General features: G+C 47.1%; 2 protein-coding genes across 6 annotated transcripts; one reads left to right on the forward strand and one right to left on the reverse strand.

Moving 5' to 3' along the window:
- The first annotated feature begins 111 nt into the window (after positions 1 to 111).
- On the forward strand, positions 112 to 15,091 carry LOC122364640 (survival of motor neuron-related-splicing factor 30-like). Of its 5 annotated transcripts, none has more exons than XM_043335231.1 (7): positions 112 to 183; positions 3,968 to 4,055; positions 12,015 to 12,144; positions 12,516 to 12,594; positions 12,850 to 13,008; positions 14,043 to 14,169; positions 14,322 to 15,091. In XM_043335231.1, exons 2-7 carry the CDS (start codon positions 4,002 to 4,004, stop codon positions 14,475 to 14,477), a joined length of 705 nt encoding a protein of 234 aa, XP_043191166.1. In that variant the 5' UTR covers positions 112 to 183; positions 3,968 to 4,001; the 3' UTR covers positions 14,478 to 15,091. The 5 variants fall into 5 exon arrangements, with proteins under 5 accessions (XP_043191166.1, XP_043191165.1, XP_043191163.1 ...); XM_043335230.1 differs by having other exon boundaries at positions 164 to 202; XM_043335228.1 differs by lacking the exon at positions 112 to 183 and adding an exon at positions 185 to 224.
- A 32-nt stretch (positions 15,092 to 15,123) lies between these two features.
- Positions 15,124 to 20,502, reverse strand: LOC122364641 (peroxiredoxin-6-like). The gene is made up of 6 exons (XM_043335234.1): positions 20,396 to 20,502; positions 18,321 to 18,411; positions 17,705 to 17,848; positions 17,055 to 17,285; positions 16,329 to 16,401; positions 15,124 to 15,646 (listed from the first exon to the last, which is right to left on the reverse strand). Exons 2-6 carry the CDS (start codon positions 18,404 to 18,406, stop codon positions 15,515 to 15,517), a joined length of 666 nt encoding a protein of 221 aa, XP_043191169.1. The 5' UTR covers positions 18,407 to 18,411; positions 20,396 to 20,502; the 3' UTR covers positions 15,124 to 15,514.
- Positions 20,503 to 24,251: the final 3,749 nt, after the last annotated feature.

A 24,251-nucleotide genomic window follows, 5' to 3' on the forward strand; every position in this document is an offset into this window, starting at 1 on the left:
TAATTTTGCAATATGCCCTGCCAAAAAAATTAAAAACACATAACCTTTTGCCAGATCTTGTTGAACTTTTCTTGGTGAATCAGCAGCATCTGGGACTACTATGTTATGAATAGAACACACATTCTTTTAATGCGTTTTGTTTGTTCGTTTGTACATGCTACCCAAGTTGAAGTTACAGAGTTTGTACGTTTGTATGAAGTTTGTACGTTACAGTTTGTGCCTTGGTTTGTAAACTTTCTGTCCCTCCGGGTTATTTCAATTTATAAGAGTGATATATGGCATAGTATATGACATATTTTGTCTCTCTGAAGCTGTGTTGGTGCTGGAACAATTCACTTTTTTTTGCCCAGGGGACTAGACCAAGACGAGGTGCTCAGTGCTCACTGACCCAGACCTGGTTCATGGATGGTTTTGGATTGATTAGATTTGGAAGCATTGGATTGAACGGATGTGCATGGATACGGGCCCTGTTCAAGGCACCAGTCGGGGAAACTGGTAAAATCTGCTATTTTTAGCAGTCTGCTATTTTTAACAGAAATCTGCCAAAATGGGTACGCAGGTGACGTCATCGTACCCAAATATAGCAGATTTGGGTACGGCCCCATACAAAAGCTTTTTTTTTAGTGGCCCTAACTTACATCTACACCCTAATTGAAGCAAATGCGCATCAAATGTCTGGCAGATTCATGATGAGAATAGTGCTGAGAGTGATCTCTGCTATTTTTGTTCAGATCCGACTATTTTCAAATTCATGATTTGAAAATAGTCGGATCTGAATAAAAATATCAGAGGACATTCTCAGCACTATTCTAATCATGAATCTGCCAGGCATTTGATGCGCATTTGCTTCAATTAGGGTGCAGATCTGCTTTTGTATGGAGTCGTACCCAAATCTGCTATATTTGGGTACGATGACGTCATATGCGTACCCATTTTTGGCAGATTTCTGTTAAAAATAGCAGACTGCAAAAAATAGCAGATTTTACCATAGTTTCCCCGACTGGCACTGCACTTAATTACACCAGGTGGTGCGGTGGTGCTGCGGGTTTCCATGAAACCAACAAATTTGAATGCTCGCATTAGGATCAGGCAGATTGCATATCGCAATGCTGAAGGGTCATGGCATAATAATATCAAACGTTGTACAAATACAATAGATCACTGCAGTGTCAGGCTGTGAAACACTGTCCAAATTAATCAGATTATTGTTCATGGGTTAAAGTCCAACTTCACTTTTAACCCGCGGCCGGCTGGGGGTCCTGGATTTCCACGCCCTGCTGAGTGCTGGCAGCTGGGGGAGGGTGTTTGAACACCCCCCCCTTCTAACTCGGCTCCTGGGCCACGTAGCGATACATGGAAGGCGGCGTTTGAAAAAGCGTCATAAATAAGGAAGAAATCACTTTGGTCACTTTTTGGTCAGTTCATAGGTCAGGTCAGGTCACAGGAGGTTATTGAAGGCCAAAATTCGCTGATTTGTAGGTCAGATGCTGACAATTTTCAACAAATTGATGCACAGCTCTGAAACTGACAAAGCTACAGTGCCGCGGATAAGCTAATCTGATAGCCCTATTAATGCTCTTTCTGAGTAATCATCTGGGATTTGGCCTACCATCAACGGTTTTGCCTACAGGGGGCAAAAACTGCCAAAATAGCTGATTTTTTGGAAATGCTTTTCTGCAATAAGTTTTGATTGAAACCTTGCACAAACTTTCTTTTAGGTACCAGCATCGTGTTCCTCTCGTCAAGACGCTTTGAATGAACTATCATTTGACCTTGAAAGGTCAACTTGAAAATTTGACCTCAGGTCAAGCCTCAAGGTCATGACCTGACCGGTAAGGGTCAAGTTGCATATCAGTTGATCCGTTTCGTCGAGTCAAACACAACTAAAGTGTTTTCATTGCTCTAGCATGCCTCTATCAAAAGCTATTAGGATGCAAAAAACAGCCAGATACCTACCATTGGTGAACTGAGATGACTTCAGGGGCAAAAAAGGGGTCACAGGTACCATTTTCATGTTCAGTGTGTCAAAGATGCTAGTAATTCGGTGTTTTAGAGTGTTTATAATGACTTTCGTCTAAAAAAGGTGACTTTCAATTTTCTCCTATTGACATAATGAGCAGGTCGCAAAATTGACCTGACCTCAGGTCATCGATATCAAAATTCCAAGATGAACATTTTGCACATAATGTTGCTCTTATCAGTCTCTGAGAGTTTCTAAGTGATAGGTCACTTGGTGTAGCTTTGGCAGACATTGAAACTTTTTAGGTATGTAGGTAGTGAGATCACTTGACCTGACCTGATGACCTGACCTTAAGTGATCTGGGTCTGAAATTTTCACAACCTATGTAGAAAAGATGTATGATAAGGTGTGCCGCAAAAACCGTAGGAGGGGGGATGTTCAAACACCCACCCAGCAGGGCGTGCGTTGAAAAATGTTGCATGTTCTTACATAATTTGACATCCTGGATCCAAATACGATACCCAGTCAGCATGTGGCGTGACAGAGAAGAAAAACAAAACAAAAAGCATGACTTAAAACCCGCGCCGTGCTGGGGGGGGGGGGCGTTTTTACGCCCCCCCCCCTCAGGTTTTTCGCGAATATCTCAAAAACGGCGGCGCGCAGCGCCGCTGTTTTTGGTACACGTGTTCCTACATCATTTCCGCACATGTTGTGAAAATTTCAGACCTAGGCCGTTCAAGGTCAGGTCACCAGGTCACGTCAAGTGACCTTACCTCAGAAAAAAGTTCAAAGGCTCGCTATAGCTACACCGACTGAACGATCACTTTGAAACTTTCAGCGATTGATATGAGTAACAGTATGTATAAAATGTATATCTCGGATTTTTGATATCTGTGACCTAAGGTCAGGTCAATTTTGCGACCTCTCCATTATAAGTCAATGGGAGAAAATTGAAATGCGCCTCTTTTGGACGAATATCGTTCAAAACGCTCTCAAACATCGGTTCAGAGGTAAACATGACACACTGAATAGGAAAAATGCACCTGTGACCCCTCTGTGTGCCCCTGAGGTCATCTCAGGTCATGAACGGTCGCCAGCAGTTTTTTGGCTATAACTTTTGATAGAGACGTGCTAGAGCGGTGAAAACACGTCAGATGTGTTCAGCTCGACGATACGGATCGACTGATATGCAACATGACCCTTTTCGGTCAGGTCATGACCTTGACCTGAGGTCAAATTTTCAAAATGACCTTTCAAGGTCAACAAATAGTTCATTCGACGCGTCTCGACGAGAGGAACACGATGCTGGCAAAAGTAATGTCATGGCGCTTATGAGTCAAAAGTTATTGACGAAAAAACGTTTTTCGTAAAAACGGCTATTTTTGGAGTTTTTGCCCTCTGGAGGCTAAACCGTTGACCTGAGGTCAAATCTGAGAACATTACTCAGAAAGGTCTGTAAAAGGGCTATCGAATGCGCTTTTCCGCGGCGCTGTAGCTCTATCGGTTCCCGAGATAGCCGTTGGCAGTTTCCAAAATGTTGAAATAGTCAACATTTTACCTTTGGTGACCTCTGGTGACCTGACCTTTGACCTGACCCAAAAAATGACCGAAGTGTTTTCGTCCTTATTTTTGACACTCTTTCGATTGCCGCTTACCGCGTGTCGCTACGTGGCCCAGGAGCCGAGTTAGACGGGGGGGCGTGAAAACGCCCCCCCCCCCCCCCAGCACTCGGCGGAAAGTTCAGGCCACCAGCACGGCGCGGGTTAACCTTACGTACTTACCTACAACCTACCAACCTACAACTAACAAACCTAAAAACCTACAACCCATTAGGTATTCATATTTTTAGTGGCTCTAACTTACGTTACTGGCCTCGCGAGGAGGGCGGCGGCCTAACTACGCCAAGCCGTCCTCACTAAGACCGGTGGCCACTTTTAAAGTAAGGCAACATGTGGTAGGTACCCACCTACTTTCTACAGTATCACTAACCTGGAAACCTTGTTTCAGATTATTGAAAGGCTTTTTCCATTCACAATAAGACATGGCGGAAGATCTGGTTGACAATTTGAATACATACAACGAACAGCTGAAACAGGTATGTCATGAATGGAAATGCAGTTGGTGGCTGCCATACCTTTGGCCAGAGAGGAATGGTGACCAGCTGGAGTATAATCTTTTGAGTGCTTGTGACTGGGTTGTAGCTTTCCCTACAGATCATTTGTCATATTTTGGTCTCACATCTTGAGTTTTCACAACTTGTCAGCCAGCTGTCTGCTGTTTTTGCGACCGTTGTCATGTGTCATTTGGTCCCAAAGATTGGCGTGGATGTTTTTGTCGTCGTGCTCAGTGTGCGTTGCTGTTCAAACGATCCTGTAGTCAGTGGGTACCAACTAATAACCCGGCGGCAGTTGGGCCTCCGCATCACCTGCCAGTCGCTGGCGGGCAAATTGTTGGTAGGTATTAGGTACTGGTGCAGATGTCACACGAAGGTTTTCCAACCAAGGAGGCGTGCTTTCCCGGAGATGTTTCTTTCTAACTAAATCAAACAAAGACCACCATATGTCTCTATATCAGATATAACGTGGTCTATGAATCAAACCAAACCAAACGTAGCTCAGCCTACAACCTGCAAACTTGCAACCAAACCAACAAGCCTACAGTGCCTCTCATTGGTTGGAAAACCGTTGTGTGACATCTGCAATAGTAATGCCTATTTGCTGCCCCCTCCCCCCCCCCACACACACACACACTTAGCTTCTCTAGAGATATTTTCACAATGTTGTGAGGTGGATAAGCGAAACTCTTGCACGCATTTTTTAAAAAATAGTTTGCCAAAATTTTAACAAAAATGGACGTCAACGGTCAAAGTGGTGTAAAAAGTCCAATTTTAGATTGACTTTTCTTAGTTTCTGATAGATTTTGATAGTTTTGGATTCTTAGTTTTTAACGGGGAATATTTGTTTCTGGTCCCTAAAAAGCTGTTTCTGGCACCTAATTGCTGATCAGCCCCAAAATGCTTATTCGACCCTAATATCTGAATCTGGCACCTAATTGCTTCCACACAGCCTAAAGTTGCCAGATCGTCTAGTTGAACTCCGTATTTGCTGTTTGCTGATTCAGCACCAAAACCAAAACATCCAGCACCTATTTTATTCCACGTTTGCCTACCTAATTCGCGTAATCTTCCTGATTTTATGTATCCTAACAACATGAACGTTGCATTCGGTGATGTCAAGTGCCATTTTCGCCAGTGGAGATAATGATTAATGCCATTTCTAGCCAAAAGAGAATCACTAGCCAGCTATGGTGCAGCATAGCAAGACGCTCCTATAGGTACCAGCCCGCTATGTAGAGACTAGAGATTATTGCACCCTCAGCCATTTTAACGTGAAAAGTTTGGATCCGTCACTTCCAGCCAGGCTCTCAGGTCATAAACTGGAGTAAAGCAAAATGTCAACTCTGAACAGACATGCCACGCAACCGGCCCTCTTTTCAATATTATTAGCTTTCTGCAAGTCTGACTCCATCTCGATCAAACGCAGCATCCGGTTTCTACAGGGGCGTTTGACTGACCGGCCACACAATAACCAAAAACAAAATCAAAGCTTCATGCACACATATGACATAAGTAAGAAACGGATGAAAAAGGCACAACCACGGCACAACTCTGCGCGGCAAACAACGGACCAAGCAAGGGACAATGTCCCACGCAGGGGTAGCCAAAGTTCAGTGGCAACTTTGGCTGTGACGTCAGCATTGCGACACCGAGCCGGCGCTAGCATTGTACGCTACGGGTAGATAGGTGTTTTTCGGGTCGCGATAACACGTGATATTGAGGTCTCAGTGAGCTGATATGCATATTAATATCATGGCAGGGATGTCCTCTTTGCATTTCTGGGGTCCATTTGTCGATATCAACTTTATTTTTTCGTCAGTGCGCCTTCAACCGACACCTTGTAAATTGAGCAATAAGGGTCATTTTGCCAAAATAGCTGTTAAGTTACATGGAATATAGCCCTTATTGAAAATGAAATGTTGATGCGGTGCAGTAAATTATTGTTTTTTCACTTTAGTGGTTTTCAGTCCTCATATAACCACTCACTAGTTGAACAGCATATGCTAGAAAGTTAATATTAGCGTGCACACACCGAAATTGCCGACATGGCAGCAAGAACGGCCGGCCGACGGCCGCAACCGCCAGGTAAGTTGTTAAGGTAGGTACTCCTCGGCACTAGATTTGGAGTCAATGACTGAACCCAGGGATGCGGGGCTGTGAGCACCTCAGTCGGTTCCGGCTCCCAGTAAGGATTTCGGCTCCGGGTAAACTGTAAAAACGGCTCCGGCTCCGGGCAAAATCTAGCGGTTCCGGCTCCGGAAGTGTATGTGGGAGGCATTTGGGCCTCGTCTGACACGGCTGCAATACTTTCTGCCTTCTGGTCTCTATAAATAGATGCCACATGATGCCACGTGTCAATCCCGATGGCTAATTTATCTACCTATATGTATTATTAATCTCTATTCGAGCCGGAGCCGACTTCTTTTTTGGTCGGCTCCCGCTCCGGACAAAATGCTACAGCTGTGCAGCGGCTTTGGATCCGGGCAAAATGCACCGGCTCAGCATCCCTGCTATGTAAGTTTGAATAAGTCCCACTCCGATTTCCCCGTGTCAATTACGACTGCGATGTACTGGAGTCGACTACGACGCCGGGTTCGGACACAGGCGTCCGCAGTCCGCCACAGAAGGTTGGGGCCAAGGTGTACTACCTACCTCCATAAGAAAATTCCGCTTTCGGTCTTCTTTTCGAAAAGGGACAAACATTTCTTTAAAAATGGCAACCATAAAAAGCATTGATCATGAAGTGTGACGTGCCATAACAACGATCCGGCCGACGAGTAAAACACATGTATAAAACACAGAGTAGGTACGGATTTCTACCAGTGTTTATTCAGTTCTGTGCTGGCAATCGGTGGGTGGCTTCACGACAATCCTACGTATACACACACGAAGGGTGCAACCGGTCAGTATCATGCTAACACGCCAATGGCACGAAACTAACTAGGTGGGGTGTCTAACACTTTGCAGAAGCACTCACGCACACACGCACTAGCATGTCTAACACCTGGTAGTGGTACGAACAATCTAACTTCAATGTTATTTTAAATTCAAAAGTGCTGAACTTAACACGCAAACACACAGTAAACTCACTTCGTCCGGGAGACCGGGAGTCAATAATATCGATACAACCAACAAGCACAAACATTGTTATAACATTGGAGCAACTGTCTCCGAATGCAGGAACACCCGATCAGTCATCAGACTCAGCAGCAGAAAACAAATACAGCCACATGAAGAAAACACCTGATCACAGCCTCCGTACTCTGTTGCACTGTAATTCGCGGCAGCGGGCGGCGCATCATCGAACCCTCATAATGTCTCCATAACATCTCCTCAGCCGGAGAATTGTTTCTTCTTCCGCGCCTCCCGCTTCTCCATGGCTTCGCGACGAAGCTCGCGGTTTATGCATGCCATCCAGATGAAGGTGCGGAGGCGCACGAAGCGGCGGATCACTCTAGGATCGAAGTCGGGCTGCTCAGCACATAGCAGCCGAGTCAGCGACCCGATCACGCCCGGCCGGCGGGAGAGGCGGTCCGGCTCCATGTGGTGGTGTCGGCAGAAGGTAGCTTCCATTTGCCGGAAGGCCGACATCCACCGAGCCGTGGGGACGTTCAGTCCACCACGGCTGATGAGACGGGTCCACATTGTTTCGACAGGCACTTCCTCCTCGGCGAATGCCGATGGGACCCCCAGATTTGGGTCCACCTTACGACACTTGGCTGCCACGTACCCTGCAGCGTGGGCCATACCATACATCTCCGCAGAGACGCCGGTCTGCGGGTCCACCCGTGATGACGTCGTCACTCGGTTTGACGCCGATCTCGACTTGTAGTGGTGCTTCACCTCCACAAACAGAGACTGCATGTCCGAGAGGTCTGCACTCTGCAGAGTCATCGTCCCCTTCCGTACTCCTCTCCCCTCTCTCTGAGCTCCGCGCTTCCGATCTCGACTTTGAGCCCTGGTTATCCTCCACAAACAGCGACTGCATGTCTGAGAGGTCTGCAGACACCTGGTCCTCTTCCACGCTCCTCTCCTCTGCGAAGTCGGTGTCGTCGATCGCTCCATCACCGCTTCCTTCTTCGTCTCCCACTGCTGCTGCCGGTCGAGTCTGGCGTGATGCTTTCAGTCCTCGAGCCTGGCGCGAGACCTTTGGGTTCAGACCCAGCTTCATCACGTGCATAAGCATCAGGTTCCTGACCCGGGATTTCGCTTCGCTAGGACTCGGATTAAAATTGGCTCCACCCTTGCCACGAACCATACCGAAGAACGATTCCACGGCGTCCTGATTTACTCGGCCAGTCAGTACGTAGGTACTGGGACCCAGACGATCGACCATGTCAGCGACGAGCCCTCGCATGGAACGGATTGTCACTAAGAAGCCCTTCTGGAAGGGCATGAGCGAGCTGCGCTGTCCTACCGTCATGTTGCGGATGGCTGTCTCCAGGTCGGTAAGGACCTGGAATGCCTCAACTGACGCGCTGCCGAGTCCGCGCCGCAGACGGTTGCTGTCACACGGCGACTGCCCGTTCAGGACATCGAACCCGTCGTTGCAGAGCCGAATGAAGTCAGCTGCCTCCTTCTCCTGAGGAATGAATCTCTCGATGGCTTTGGCGGTGGACCGGCTGAGCAGCTGGGCGGCGGGTCGGACTTTCTGGCGCGCTTGGCCATGCACCTGTGAAAGGAAACAGCATTAGACATTGCTACTTCCGAAATCAGCCACAACATTATTCCATATCGTTTTTACATAAACAGTAGAACCAATAGGATCTGTTTACGAATAGAAAATGATACGTCCTTGATATACTCAGTGGCGCAGGCAGCAGGGGTGACAGGGGTAACATGTCATCCCATTTCTGATCACGGGGGTCCAATTTCGTGCTAAAACGCGCCTTTTTTATCATATTTTATGGTTCAAAGTGCAATTTGAGGGGTTCTCCGAGAATAAAGTGGCCAAAAACAATGAGTTTTCATTTTTGGGAGGGGTCCACTCCGCTAGGGGGCCAATTCATGACACATGTCACCCTCACCACCAAAGTTCAGGCTGCGCCACTGGATATAATTTCCAAAACATATCGTTAAAGGCGCGTGTCACGTGTCGTTACATCCCTCCATGAATGGAATTGGATATCTATAGCAGTGGAGCTCTGGGCAGAAATGAGTATGGTACTCAACAAAGACGACCGCTTTCCAAACACATAAGCATGTTGTGAAATACGTCCAGGGGCCGTAGTAGAGGACCATGAATCTATCCGGCCCAACAGTCAACATGTTACGATCGGGGTAACAACTCGGCGCGGTTCAAAGCCCTGTGGATACGTTAGAAGCAGGGATACGGAGCCGTTTACATCTGAGTCAGAGTCGGCTCCAAATAGGCATTCCGGCTCCAGCTCCGGCAATGATTAAAATGACCAGGACCATGCAAGTTGCATTGTAAGCGAGGCTGGCCGGCCACACCGAGCCTCGGGGCCGCCACCGTATCACCCGTCACGGGCTGCCGTGGGAAGTTCTGATAACCTAGCGCGAACTTTTCTGTTTAGGCATTTCATAGGTATGTACTATGTAGTATAAGTTATAACAGTGGTTTTATCGCTTGTTAAATGTAAGCCGTTTATTAGCTTTTTAAGTTTTTAGTTGTTAACATACCTCGAGGTGAGTGTCGACGTTTAGCTTCGGCAAGATCCTGTAGTCTCGTCCTTCGTCTATGTAGCTCTATGTAGCCTGTAGCTCTTTCAGCATCTCTTGGGATTCTGTGAAGGATCACATTTGAATCTTGTTCTTTCCTTCGGTTACCGCTGGTACATTCTGGTACCAAACAGTAACCCATCTTGATTTTGCTTGTGCACTAGCCAGGCCAATTACTAGATGCACTTTTCTGGAAGAAGGAAAGAGGAAAAGATCATGTTAACATGTTAACATGATCGTGATAACGTCAAATTTAATACAGTAATGAGCCAGTCTGCAATACATGGCAGGTTTCGTCAAGATCTTGTCGAGGCAGACATCATGGATTGGGGCAGAAATTGGGGAAGGTTTGAGGAATATTGGGGCAGAAACTGGAAAACCTCGGGCAGAAGTTGAGAACTGGAACAGAAATGCTTTCCTCAGCTTCCCTCCACCTCCCAAATCATTATAGCATTAGATCATTCTCATTATTAGGGCAGGAATTGCGCTGCCCCAGGTCTAAGCATTCTGATTTGGAGCAGAATTTTGTCTGCCCCGAAAATCTCATTTAGCTCATTGCCACATTTTGCAGACTGGGTAATGAGGTCTTAAATCATACTGGCAGGATTTCATCATCCCTGAACAGAACATATACTATATAGGTAGTCAAGCTACCTATCTGTCATAATTTGAAGCATGAATCTTGTTAATGTAACCAGTGCGGGACATGATATATCATTTGAAAATTTAAGTTTTGGGTAGGCACCAGCCCATACTTATTAACTAGGTGATTTTTCAAGGTAGGTACGTTTTTCGGCTACTAGTCGTTTATTGTTTTCAGTTTTCAAACATACAACAATCTTTTGTTGTATGTTTCTTGACAACGACCTCGATGCGAAGGTCGAAAATTCGAAACGAAAACAATAAACGACTAGTAGCCGAAAAACGTACCTACCTTGAATTAAGATGTCTAGTCGTAAAAGCTTGAAATCATATATTATAGGTGATTTTTCCCTGGAAAATATTGCTATAACTTGTAGGAAAATCGTGGTTACAATGAAAGGACGGTTTCGATGGTTAGGACCTACAATTTGACAAAACCATCACTTTCCATGCAAACAATCAATGCCTAAGGACAAGTTAGAGTTTTCCATAACATAGTTACAATCAAACAAGATGCAAATTCGTAAATACAGTCAGGAGCAGCCCAAACCGTTAGGCACCTAGCCCTTTTGCCATTCCAATTTGAATTCATTGACATTTTAAAACTTTGTTTGGAAACCACAAATGTATCACCAGCGCAGGTTACGCTGACATCTGGCATAGTTGGCTTATTTCATTAGTATCATTTCAATCCAATACCAGATTACACATATTTGCATATATTTGTTCCTTGAAACTTCAAAATATGCTGTGAAAATGTTATAAAATTTATCTTAATACTTTAATAATCATAAATAGGAAGACAAGAATCTTTGGTTAGGCAGAACCGGTTTTGCCTAGTTTAAAACTAGATTTTTTATGGTATATATACCAGAATCTAGTGTCGCAATGCTGACGTCACCCCCGACTAACCTGTATATTTAGGGTCTTGGTCCCACGCAAGATCCCGCGTTTCTTCAGCGGCCTTGAACGGAATGAAAACATTACATTCTTTTTTGGAGCTATTTGATGACGTCAAAAAATACAATACCCGTTTTAATGGTCAAAATCGAGACAATTACTCACAAAAATGTTTCCCTTGAACCATTACAGATAAATACTTTTAAATATTTAAATGACATTGTTTTTTCAAACAAATCAATATTATTTGCTTACTTAAACGTCATATACAATGCTGAGATCACTACGGGGCTGTCTTAGAGTGTAGCTGCACTGGCAACCTTTAGGCTAGACTCCCGGGGTCATTATACCAGAACAACATGATTCTACCAGCCAGTAGTTCATTTTTCTACTAGATTGGTGCTACGCTCAGCATTTAGGTGCCAGATTCAGAAAAAAAGAGTAAGGCGTACCGATGAATAGGTGCCAGAAACAGCTAATTAAGGTCATTTTCCATGATTGGTGCTGGTATCCACCAAATAGGTGCTGAGGACCAATTTTGGGGCGAGTCAGCTTTTAGGTGCCAGAAATAGCTTTTCTGGGACGCAATTAAATGGCGTCCGTTTTTAACCGATCACTGGTCAGGAACTAGTTAAAAATGCACTGATGGCAGGACTGTTTCTCAGGCAGGACTGTTAATGAACGTTTCTCGATGTATGTTCTTTTTGTTTATAGGTAGAGGCTGCTCTCACAAATAATCCGTCAGATGATGAATTGTTGAAGTTGAAGAAGGATTTGCTAGAGGTTATTGAGCTCACGACGGATCTTATCCGCGCTCAAGCTCCGGGTTCTTCGACGTCGCAAGGTAGGGACGTTGTCTTCATTTCCGGTGACATTCTGAGTCACCATACTGATAAATTTGGTAAAGAGCTGTTCTTGATATTGTCTGTTATTCTTCTCAATGTTGACAATTATCGTAATTCTCCTCGGATTTTCAAAACATTTATAGTTATAGGCATTAGGTTGAAAACTTTCACAAGCAGATATTTTGCCAATTTAAGTATGAAAATGATTTGAATCAGCAACTTTACCTCTTTGGATAGACCTGTTTGGTATTATTAGGTAGAACTACGACATGAGCTTCCGATTACCGGCTCGTGTTTGTTTTTACCGATGTCAATATGTCTATCTTTGCTGTCCTTTTTCTACGCATGACGGGTATGGCGATGTTTGCAGATTCCTCTGAGGTTCAGGAGCCGATCCGCGACTGGGAGGTCGGCGACAAATGCTCAGCCATCTGGTCGGAGGATGGACAGTAAGTGCCTCTCATGGAACCACTACGGACGTTCTCGGTGTCAACATCTCGGGCCTCGGGGTGGTGTTTGTTACTTGTCGGTCCTCGGACGTCCAATGAAATTTCTGCTGTTATATGGCGACAGATACATGGCCAAAAACAACACTTCTCAATCAAATGCTGATGATTTCCTCTTAGCCATAGCATTCTGTCTCTTACGAGTTGTGTCTTATGCATTGAAGAACAGTGTCACTGACTTGGTCGCCGCACCGACAGGTACTACAACGCGCTGGTGGACGAGGTGACCTCGGACGGACAGGTGATGATCCACTTTGTCGGCTTCAAGACGGCCGAGGTGACGCGGCTGGCGCTGCTCCGCGACCCGCTGCCCGAGCAGCCCAAGGCCGAGGACGGCGCCGAGACCTCCAAGTCAGGGTGAGTCAGCTGCAGGAGCCCGGAACGGGGGCGACGTCGGAAGGATATCTGTTATGCGCATCTGGAACGTACCATTCAGGGCGCTTTTATTAGGCACATTTTAAGGGACGAAAACTAGATGAGTGAAGCTGGAAAAATGGTAAAGCTTTGTTACTTGCGCGCTTAGAAGCATTGTCCCGTTCACATTTCATGTTCCATTATTTGGAAGGCCAATATGTCTGAGCCAGCTTGAATCGTATCTGTCTGCGTCTTGGCAGGTAACATTCGAGAACGATGTTGATTGCGTTACGTATAAAGGTGAAGGTGATTTCGCGGGCAGCGTTGTGGTAGACTGGTGATAACTCACCCAACTGCGACCTCTGCAGTGTTTCAGGGCCGTGAAAACGGCTGTAAGCCGTAGGTGGCTGTCGCACACCAAACCGCCGATTTTGACGACGCTGGACAACCGTACAGTGGATTTTGAGTCCATTTTGTATCTGTACTGTCCGTATCGCCCCCTTTATTCTCTTTCTGCTATAGCTGTTAGGAAGAATGTCGTGTCCATCGTTGTCTTTTTCACAGTGCCTATAACTGATTGCTGTAAAGTATGACATTTGTTAACATATTGATCTATAAAGGAATAGCCTGCCTGTAGACGTATTTCAAGTGACGTTATACTTGCGGCCATTGCTCTTGTAAGAATTTAAAGTAGATATGTTGTGCCATCGGTGTCGCTACATTCCATTCAGGTGTAGTCTCCCTTCCAGGCGCACGAACACGACCCGCCTTCCCGGTGCCTACCGAAGCCTGAAGATGCCTGGGAGAAGACACCGACTTTCCGGCACCAACGCCCAGAATCCCGACCGTATTTGTTTCCACTACAACGGTGTCATTGTCTGGTGCCCCATGTGTTTTGTTCCCCCCAATATCGAGACAATGTACCGGCCTACTCTTGTCGGTCTCTAGACCGGATGCACCGGCATGAGTGGTTGATGAGATGTAGGAGTTGATATTATGTTGACATTAACGTACGTATGTACAACGTTTGATTTCAGGCGGAAGACAAACCGTAACCAGCAAGAGTACTTGAAGCGCAAGAAGCAGAAGAAGGTACAGCGTTTTAAGGAGATGGAGGAGGTTCGCGAACAAGAGAAGAGCAAGTGGCAACAGTTCAACACCAAGGTAATTTTTGCAAGCGTATTTTTTTGTTGTCTTACCTGTGTGTCCATTCCCGGTTTATCCTGTCAGGGCGGATCATCAAGCATTCAAATGTTGTTAATAATCTTCTACCATCGACATCTGTTGCAAAATAATCACAACATTTGTATCTACAGGTAAGCAAGAAGAAGAATATCAAAGGCTACACCAAGTCGTCCATCTTCAAAACGCCGGAGGCTGTGAACGGCAAAGTGGGCGTCGGAACATGTGGCATCGGAGGCAGGCCAATGACCTCTTACACCACAGCGGACAAGTGGAAACGCGGCGTCTAGCAAAGCTTAGATGCGTGTGTGGCTGGTGCTCTCGCAAAGAACCTGTCCGTTGCCGCGATGTCGCGTTGACATCTCACGGACTGGATCGGACGATCGCACCTATCCTCAAGGATCTCCACATCAGTTCGGCCGCGGCTGCAGTGAGTTTCCCTGCGCTGCTTCTCGTCAAACTGATGGGTCAGATACGTGAGTGGGTGCTGCTGACGACCCGAGATGCCTGGCGCTGGAGCCAGGCACGCTGGTTGGGACCTCCTGCTGACCGTTCCGTGTGTCTGTGCGAGCCGTTGCACGGATTTGTGGTGTGCTGGGGACGCGCGAGTCATCGTTGCCCATGTCGTGTGGACGTGACCGATTCGAAAGTTGCGCCTGTGCTTGGATGTGTAAGGTGTGTATCTAAGAGCTAGGAATTGTGTGCTTGCCTATGTATGCATGTGGATGTGTGTTGCTGCTGAAGTCGGTGAATTAATTGAGATTCTCTCTTTGTGGGTCGTTGAATGTTTTCTCCTTGTTTTCATACTGGAGACAGCAGAAGTCATATAATTGACGTGTGTGCTCTACTCTTTCGAATGTATGACGATGTGTACAAAATTAAATACAAATGATCCGTTACTTTTGATCCGGTTTTGTGCGATGTCATACCACCACATGGCTTTGCAACATTTATTTACACATTGTGGGGATCGTCTCCAAAAGAACATCCAAAAGGATAAGAAGACGAGTCATAAGTTGCAAGCAAACGCACCCGTGCCTCCGAAATAGGACTGTCAGAGTAAAGTGCTAAAATCGGTTGCTTGACGTTCCCTATTTGATTTACGAACTACGCAATAAAACCGCGAGAAACAAAGCACACGAACATACAACAGGGAGCGCATTCAGTTTCCATTGAATTTCCCTCTGCGAATGCTACTGGGATCAGCGTTTGAGGCTCTCACTACCTCACATACATCTCACTGCGTCAATAGTTAGCAGAAACATACTCGCTATCCCGCCATTATCAGTATCCGTTTCCGTCTCGGGTCCGTTGCTGCCGGGCTGGATTAGTTGGGCATGGGTGTAGTGCGCAGGTACTGTTTGCCGGAGGGCACCGGGTGCACCTGCACGCCGGCCGGGAACATGTCCTTGGCCTCCTCCATGCTCAGGAACGGCACCACGAAACACTTTTCGCCAACCTGGAACACAATGGCACTCTGTCACAGGAGGCTCGCAAGTCAGAGTGGGCTTGACTTATGATGATACTTCAATGGCAATGTGATTCAAGTGACCTTCGTATACCACATTTCCTTCTAAGGACCGGGCAAAACTAAGAGTATATCAAGGTGCCGTATGAGTTTAGAAATCAGATGAATATACACTAGTACCTATACGACGCTTTCCATTTCCACCTCCAGCTGTAGGTATGAACACTATCCCGGAGAGCTGGTAGTCATGAGCTGGCTACGTACGGCGGCTAAGCAAAGGTGGCAGAGTTGCGTGCATGTATGTGTGTGTGTGTGTGTGTGTGTGCACCACTTACCACGCCCGTCTGGTATTTCTGTGTTCAGGCTCCTCGACGGGAGCCTGCTCCTCAGATACGGGTTTGCGGCGTATAGGCCGTCTCGTCTACCAAGGACGAAACCAGGAGTTGGAGACGGATTGGTGGAAGAAATAAACAGAATCGTGAATTACAATGCAGAATGAAAGTATTCGCCGGGAAATGTAACGTAAAATCATGCTTAACTTAAGTTTTTACCGAAGCGTAAGCTGGGAGCATCTCCCCTATTTTAGCTTCCTTTTTTCTCTAAAAACCCTATACCTTGTTCGTAATATCAGAGAGCGGTCAGTTTGCAAGGCGCCTCAGTGGTGTCTTCTCACCTGCCACTGCTCCGGTGTGACCACCTTGTGTTTGGCAGTGACCAGCAGGGACTCCATGATGCGCTGGATCTCCCTGGAAGCGGTCAGCGATCAATAAGAGCTCATATCGTTCATATCCTGTAGGCCGCCGACGGGGAAAGGCGAGAGCAAGGGCGTATGGCGAGAGACTGTCCCTCACGTACAGAACGCAGCACGAGATCGGTTAATTGACGGCCAACTATTCAAGGCAAATTAAAAGCTGTCTCAGCTGGTTGCCCGTCGGCGGTCGGACAGAGGGATATGAGTGTCCGAATAAGCAAACTTGGTGACGGGAGCCTGCTGTGCGGCATGTCCGCGCAACGTTCACATCCTCTACAAATCCGTGTTAATATGAGATCATGAGGCACTGCGCTGGCATAGTTTTCACTCTTGTGAGATGATAATAGGAACTTGTGTTTATGTACAAATGTGGTGCCCCATGCTGATCACTAATCCCTGTTTTTAGAAGAATGTCTTCCTACCGTCCTGCGGAATGCCTGCTATGTTCGGCTGATTCCCGGCTAAATGCCAAATGAGATTATTAAATTTCAGCCCTGGATTCCGGGTCATCTGCCGACCGAACTCTTCCAATATCGCGGCTTACCCGTTCCTCCCTTCCCGACTCCCGCTGTGGCCCTAGCTCTCGTCCTCATATATACCACCCGTGCACCTGCCCCCTGCCGCCGCCCCCTCCAACTGTGCACTTACGCAAAGTTCCTGCCGGTGGTGCCCGGGTAGAGCATGGAGAGCTTGAGCCGCAAGTCGGGCCCGATGATGAACACCGCACGCGCGGTGGCCGGCTTGTTGTCGAAGCGCGGCTCGTCGGGGTCGATCATGCCCAGCTTTTTGGCCAGCTGGCGCTCCTCGTCCGAGATGATGGGAAACGGAAACGGGCCGGAGCCGAGCCCGTTGTACGCGCGGATGTCCTCGATCCACGTCCTGCCGAAACGGGCATGGGGTGTTGCTAGGGCGCCTGAACTGAACGGCACAAGCAACCGCGTTACGATTCCTGACTTCTAGCTGACCTCAGGTCAACAACATTGAAAAACGAAATAACTATGCCAAACTCGATGAGATGCTCACCACGAAGTTTGAGGAACATCTGGCCTCACTCTGAGCTGGATGAGTGCAAAAATAAAGTTTACATTTGACCCAATAATGTACGGTAGTTTTGTGACCTGGTGACCTGACCTAAGGCCAACGGGACTTGAACTTTCCATGAAATATGTATAGTGACCCATGCACCCGTTTTTATTTTATCCGCGAAAAAGGCTTTGGGGTTGCAACACTTTCTGTCCGCACGATGGTTAAACGGTTCCTTTAGATAGACGGGTCTGCTAAATTTCAGCTGCACTCACTTGTGTGACGAGACGGGGTCGCAGGAGATGCAGGCCATTTTGACGCCGCGCCGGAGCAGTGCCGGCGCCATTTTGGCCGCGGCGCCCATCTCGGTAGTGCAGACCGGCGTGAAGTCGGAGGGGTGCGCCAGCAGGATGCACCAGCTGCACAGCGGTTCGGCAGATATAGCCGTCAATGCACGTAGCTGCATTGTAGCTGGCTGATATGGAATACCTGGGTTTCTTTACTAAACGTCCTACTTAGAAGACGTGGTTTTAGTTTGGTGTGCATTATTTGGTCACCGTCTATGTCACTGTAGTAAAATTATTTTCCGTACGTATCGGGTATAAGTCATAAATAATCATGATAAGCCTAGCATCTGTCTGATGATTAAAAAGGAATAATTCATACCTCCTGTTTGACTTTTTTGAAGGAGGGTAAAGCGACTAGTAACTTTTAATTGAATTATTATAGTTTTCCCGATATCTACCTATGAACTAAGAACTGTCAGATGTCACCGAAATATTCACAAGCATGGATGTCATTCTTCACCAAAGGAATAATATGACTTTACCTATTCTTTTCAAGTTCAAAGGTTGCCTTTGGTACATCGGCACTAGGTAGGTAGGTACTTACGATCCACGGATGAAGTCGTGAAATCGAATGTGCCCCTCGGTAGACTCCGCCTCGAAGTTTGGAAATACCTCGCCGAGAACCACCATTTTGTCTGTAATAAGTTCAGATTGTGTCTATGTTATGCTACTCAGGTTATGATGTTTAAATAGGACAATTAAAATGTATTGATACTTACGACATCTAATTCAGCGAGGACATAGGTTAGGTATAAAGTCATGTCGGCATGTCATGAGCAAAGACGTTTTCCTCACGCACTTAGGAGACAGTACCTAAGTTCAAACGTTCTTATCCAAAGAGATTCTGGGAGATCTCAGATAAAACTTGTTGACGTCTAACGATGAGCTCGATCACGATGGTCAGCGTTCGTCCAGCCGCGCAGCGTCAGCATTGTCAGTGACATGCGGTACAGCATAACACGCAGGCGTTTACTACTGGCGCCACCTATTGGAAGGAATATAAGCATCGCGTCTTCGATTGGAGGCTGAATAATATAAAGCTTTTCATTTAGCATATCCACATAAAAGATGCTGCTGTTATCGACCTTAACACATTAATAGATCACGTGGATGATTTTTAGGCATATTTCAACATTAACCCTCGCCGGACCTATTGGTTTTCTACATACGCGCCGGCCGAGGGGGGGGGGGGGCGGGTACGACCCCCCCCTCGCCGTTTCGCCCCTGGTGAAGCTAGCGCGTCGCGGAAAAAACGAGCGTGTGCGCCGTTACGAGACGCAGAGATTGGTACCCGATTTTAAGGTCCTAGGTCAACCGGTGACCTCTGAGGTCAGGTCAAGTGCCCCAAGGTACGGCTCAGTTTTTGGTGAATAACTTCGCAAAAAACGGCCGCAGAGCGCCGATTTTGGCAGCATCGTGCTCGTCTCGCTCAGGCGCGTCGAATGATATACTTTTTGTCCGGGTCAGGTCAACTTGGGGTGTTGACCTCAGGTCAAGGTCAGGTCAGCACCCCCAGGTCACGAAGTAGGTCGAAAGAGGTCATGTCGCATATCATTCGATTCGGCAGGTCTTTCTGAGTCCATTGGTGGCTTTCCCGACTCGCTAGCTCAATTTGATCAAGAGTTATTTACGAAAAACTAATATGACCTTGATGACGTCATAAATGACGTCACGCAAGGTCAACATTGCAAAAGCGACGCATCTAACCTTGCAAGGAGTGCATAAAATCACGATTCTGTGTGCTTGAGATAGTTGGAGATCGTTCCCGGCGCCAGAATAGCAGTTTTCATTTTTCCCCATTGACTTATAATGGTGAGGTCACGAAAATGACCTGACCTCATATGACCTTTAGGAAAAATCCGAGATATACAAGTTGTGGGACTCATAATGGATACTAGATCCTGCAAGTTTCATTTCCCTGTGACATCTCCTCTGGCAGTGAGGGCGTTGCAAAGTTGCGACATCTGAAGACCGTGCAGAGGTTCACTTATGACGTCATAGGTCAGTGACCTGACCTGACCCAAAAATGCGGTTGGTGTGAAAAGATCCGGCTTGGATCAAAGGTCAGGTATGCCAAGTTTCAGCTCTCTATCGCCAGCGTGTTCGGAGCTATCGCGAAAAAAAAACCCTATGGGGGCCCCCCCCCCTCGGCCGGCGAGGGTTAACTGTAGATGTGGCGGGACGGATAGCAATCAGCAGAAGCCAGGGTAAAGAACTACAACTGCCCCATAAAGGCTTATAAGGTGTTATTAGGTAGGTTTTTAGGTGTTCAGGGTTTACAAAGCCTTCAGCATTCACTAGGTTCGGTATATAGTGGTAGTTATTTATTCGGTAATGACTGTGTCTCACAGTTGAACTTGCACAAACCGACTAATCTATTTCGTGTCTATTTCATTTTTTACGCTGCAATCCCGGGGCTGGAAATAAAGTTGGTATCATCTTATGCCGGTATCCGTAGACATACCTATAAGTAGGGAGCATCCTCATAACCCGCAAACAGTAGAGGGTATAGTTGCGATTTGCGAATGGGGAATGGGGATTACCTAATATACTATTGGCTGACGGATGTCTAATAGTTCGCTAGACATTTTAGGTGGGACTTCAAGAATGACAGCTCACCTTTAGACGGCACCGACCCTATCTCTGTCCACCTCTGGAGCAGGTTCTGTGAGACGCCTGCGCCTGTCTCTGTCTCCGTCTCTGTACTGCCCGGACCTGTGAGTCGGCTTTTATTGCTTGCGGGCACAGAAGTTCGGCGCGGCTCGCACAAGTTTATGTCACGTGTTCGATGGAAGGCGGAGCTAGGGGAAGCAGTAGGCTCCGGTAACAAGTGACGGTGGCTATCGACCGATGCTTTTCGCACTATGTGGTACATATCCAATAACCCTCGCCCGTCCTGATCGCCAGCGATTGCTAAGTTGAAAAAAAAAACGCTGTTCGTTGAATCTGTGTCCGTGGGGAATACGCTGAGCACTAAAAATAATCGTTACCTCTTATATGTATAGCAGCGTTCGGAGAGCACACGTTTTGAGAGGACAAAATTTATGCCGGACCCTGTATACTGCCTCGTCTGCCACCAGGGCAGCCCGCCACCAGGGCAGCCCGGCACATGTCATGCCCAATGACAATTTTTGCTCACATTACATTACGTTTTATTTTAGAATCACCAGTCAAAACGCACGCACCGGTACGCCAATCATATCACACTCAAAAACGCATACTCACATATGCCCTTCGCGCCGCGGGGCTGATGGGTGGCTGATGGGTGAGCCATAAAGATTTACCCATCGAAAATTTCACTTTATTTTCAAACGGGTTGGCGTAGGTATGCCATCTTCTGCATATAGGTATGTCGCAAACTTGTCTCCAATCCTGACAGTGTACTCATTTTGTATATGCTCGTCCACTGTCTCTGCTACGCTCCTGACGCTCCTGAAATGTTCGATCGTCTTAACGCGGCATCCGCCGCTCCTGAAATTCAGTAATCACCACTGGGTGTTGGCTGCTGAACACTCCTTGGTCTTAAAAATGCTGGGCACAATTTATTCCCGACTTCAGCCCCACGGGCTTCGCAAACTGAAATATCCTGAAAACCCTACTCTACCTAGTCCCTGAAACACCGCAGATGACATACGGCGCAGCATTGTTATAGCGTGGATGATAGAGGAAAATAATTGAAACGACGGTGCGGCGGCCGCGTGCCATAGTGCTCTCGCGTCTCGGGCGCGTAACATAAGAAGAATGCGAGCATACAGAAAACAGACTACATTTATTAGTTAGGAGATAAAGTTGTTATATGAATGTAAAAGATGACATGGCTATGTCAGCGCGCCTTGAGAGTTAAGACAAAGTGAAATTTTCGATGGGTAAATCTTTATGGCTCACCCTGTATGTACTGTTTTCACGACGGCTATCTGGTACACATTTGGTTCAGATTAGGTGCAAATTTGGTGCAGATTTGATTTGGTCAAAATAAGGTTCATTGTGTTTCTTAAAAGTTGTCCGCTTGGAGTGCACAGATGCTTAAAGACATCATTTTTCAAATTATCAGACATTATTTTCGATTAAAACACTGAAATAAATTCATGATATGAAGAATGAAGATATTTGTATAAAAGAGACTAGGTGCAGATTTGGCCAAATCAGGTGCGTTCGCCAGATAGCCCGTCGTGAAAACGGCTGTTAGGGGAGAGTGCCCAATCTGCGCTCGGTCTCCTTATTGCGCGCCCGCGTTATTTTCTGTGAACCCAATAGGTAGATTGGTGTTTACAAAACAAGTTATTAATAACAGTCATCAAAACAATATTTTTTCGACATACCACCACCAGCGTAAGGATGTAAGCCGCGTACTTGGAGTGGTTTTGTAAAATGTGTTTTCTTATCCTGAGCCTGCTTACTTATTGAACTGTTACTGCTGTTCGTGAGGAAGGGTGGTTCCGTTTTAAATCTACTGCGGCGACCCAGAGCCAGTTAGGGAGGGGAGGGATGGGGGATGGGAGTGAGAGAGCTGAAGTGTAACGATGACGTAGCGTTGATGTGCATTATCGCTTCGTGTCGCTCACTGTCTGGGCACGCAATAATTTGTTGATTTGATAATAAATACGGAAAAAAGTAAGTTCCGTTTTGATATAACTCGTTTATTTTTTGGCACATCTCAACCAGACATGGCTCACGGCTCGACGAACTCGCCCTGCAGGCGAACGCATCGGTCCCATCGCTTGGCCAGGTCCTGAATGGCCGCACGGAGGCTTTGAGTGAGGGTCTTTTCGCCATACTGGTAAATAGCAGACCCGAGTGCAGACCGCGAGCCGAACCTCCGGCCCCGGATATTTTTCTTCATGTCTGCGGACTGCGAGCAGCCAATAGTCACTGGCGTAGGCTTATGTTTATAGGCTTTCTGTTATCGCCTGGACAGTAATCTTTCAGCTGGCCATCACCATCTCCTCCACTTTGGCGACGTTAGTGGCTGTGACCATCGTCCTCAGCCTGCCTGCACTTGCCAGGTCGCGCACGCTCTCCCTCCCCTCCCCAAACGTTTTCTTCCACTTCCGAACTGCAGAATTATTAAGAATGGTGATTTGCGCAAATACAGAAATACAGAAATACAGAGCATGACTCCCGTACACATTCACGAAGTTGGCGTGGATGTTAGCCGCCGGTTAGCCCTGGATAGCTAGGAATCGTATCACTGAAATGGACCATAAAACATGTGTCATGTGACCGACGCATGATATAATATTTCCGTGACCTGTGATGACCTGACCCTGACCTGAAAATCAAAGTACAAGTTTAGAACCCTCAGGGTATCTAAAGTATCTGTTCATGAGTGTGTAAACCAAAAATGAGCCTGATCTGACTTGTAAGACGGCGGCCAGAGCCCAAAATGTGAACAAGCCAAAATGCTAATAATTTTTACATTGACCTGACCTCTGACGTCATCGGTGACCTCGAGGTCAATGAAATTAGGTTTCGCTCGACAGTTTTTCCGGGGCTATCAGACGACGCCGTTTGAATTTTGACGATCGGCCCAGTAGTTTCGGAGTTAGGAGGGGGGGGGGGGGCTATGAAGAGCCCAGTGGGGCGCGGGTTAAAATGGTGAGACTTAAAAGTTAGGAACGTTTTTATTGAGCTACCTGGTACATATACCCAAACCCAACACAATTTAGACGGAATTGTCCTGCTAGATAAATACCTGCAGTAGGTAGGTATAGCTATTTGTGGCGAGCCGAGTGCCAAAGGAAATCCAGGACGGGGTCGGGACTTCGGCGTTTTTTTTTTTTGGGGGGGGGGGGGGGGGTAATTCGTTTCCTGAAAGATGCTGCCCCGACGTCACCGCACAGGCAAAGCCCCGAGAGACGGACACGCGAGCCCCAGGTGCCGGCAAGCCGCCGCATTTCACTCGGCGCCGGCACGCCCAGGCACGCCTTCTCCGTCGGAGGCAGCCATACGGTAGACAAGCCTTTAACCCTCGCCGGACCTATTGGTTTTCTACATACGCGCCGGCCGAGGGGGGGGGGGGGCGGGTACGACCCCCCCTCGCCGTTTCGCCCCTGGTGGAGCTAGCGCGTCGCGGAAAAAAACGAGCGTGTGCGCCGTTACGAGATGCAGAGATTGGTACCCAATTTTAAGGTCCTAGGTCAACCGGTGACCTCTGAGGTCAGGTCAAGTGCCCCAGGGTAAGGTTCAGTTTTTGGTGAATAACTTCGCAAAAAACGGCCGCAGAGCCGCGATTTTGGCAGCATCGTGTTCGCCTCGCTCAGGCGCGTCGAATGATATACTTTTTGTTTGGGTCAGGTCAACTTGAGGTGTTGACCTCAGGTCAAGGTCAGGTCAGCACCCTAAGGTCACGAAGTTGGTCGAAAGAGGTCATGTCGCATATCATTCGATTCGGCAGGTCTTCCTGAGTCCATTGGTGGCTTCCCCGACTCGCTAGCTCAATCTGATCAAGAGTTATTGACGAAAAACTAATATGACC

This window comes from Amphibalanus amphitrite, unplaced genomic scaffold, assembly GCF_019059575.1.
Source record: "Amphibalanus amphitrite isolate SeventyFive unplaced genomic scaffold, NRLGWU_Aamphi_draft 000688F_arrow, whole genome shotgun sequence".
Classification (NCBI taxonomy): Eukaryota; Metazoa; Arthropoda; class Thecostraca; order Balanomorpha; family Balanidae; genus Amphibalanus; species Amphibalanus amphitrite.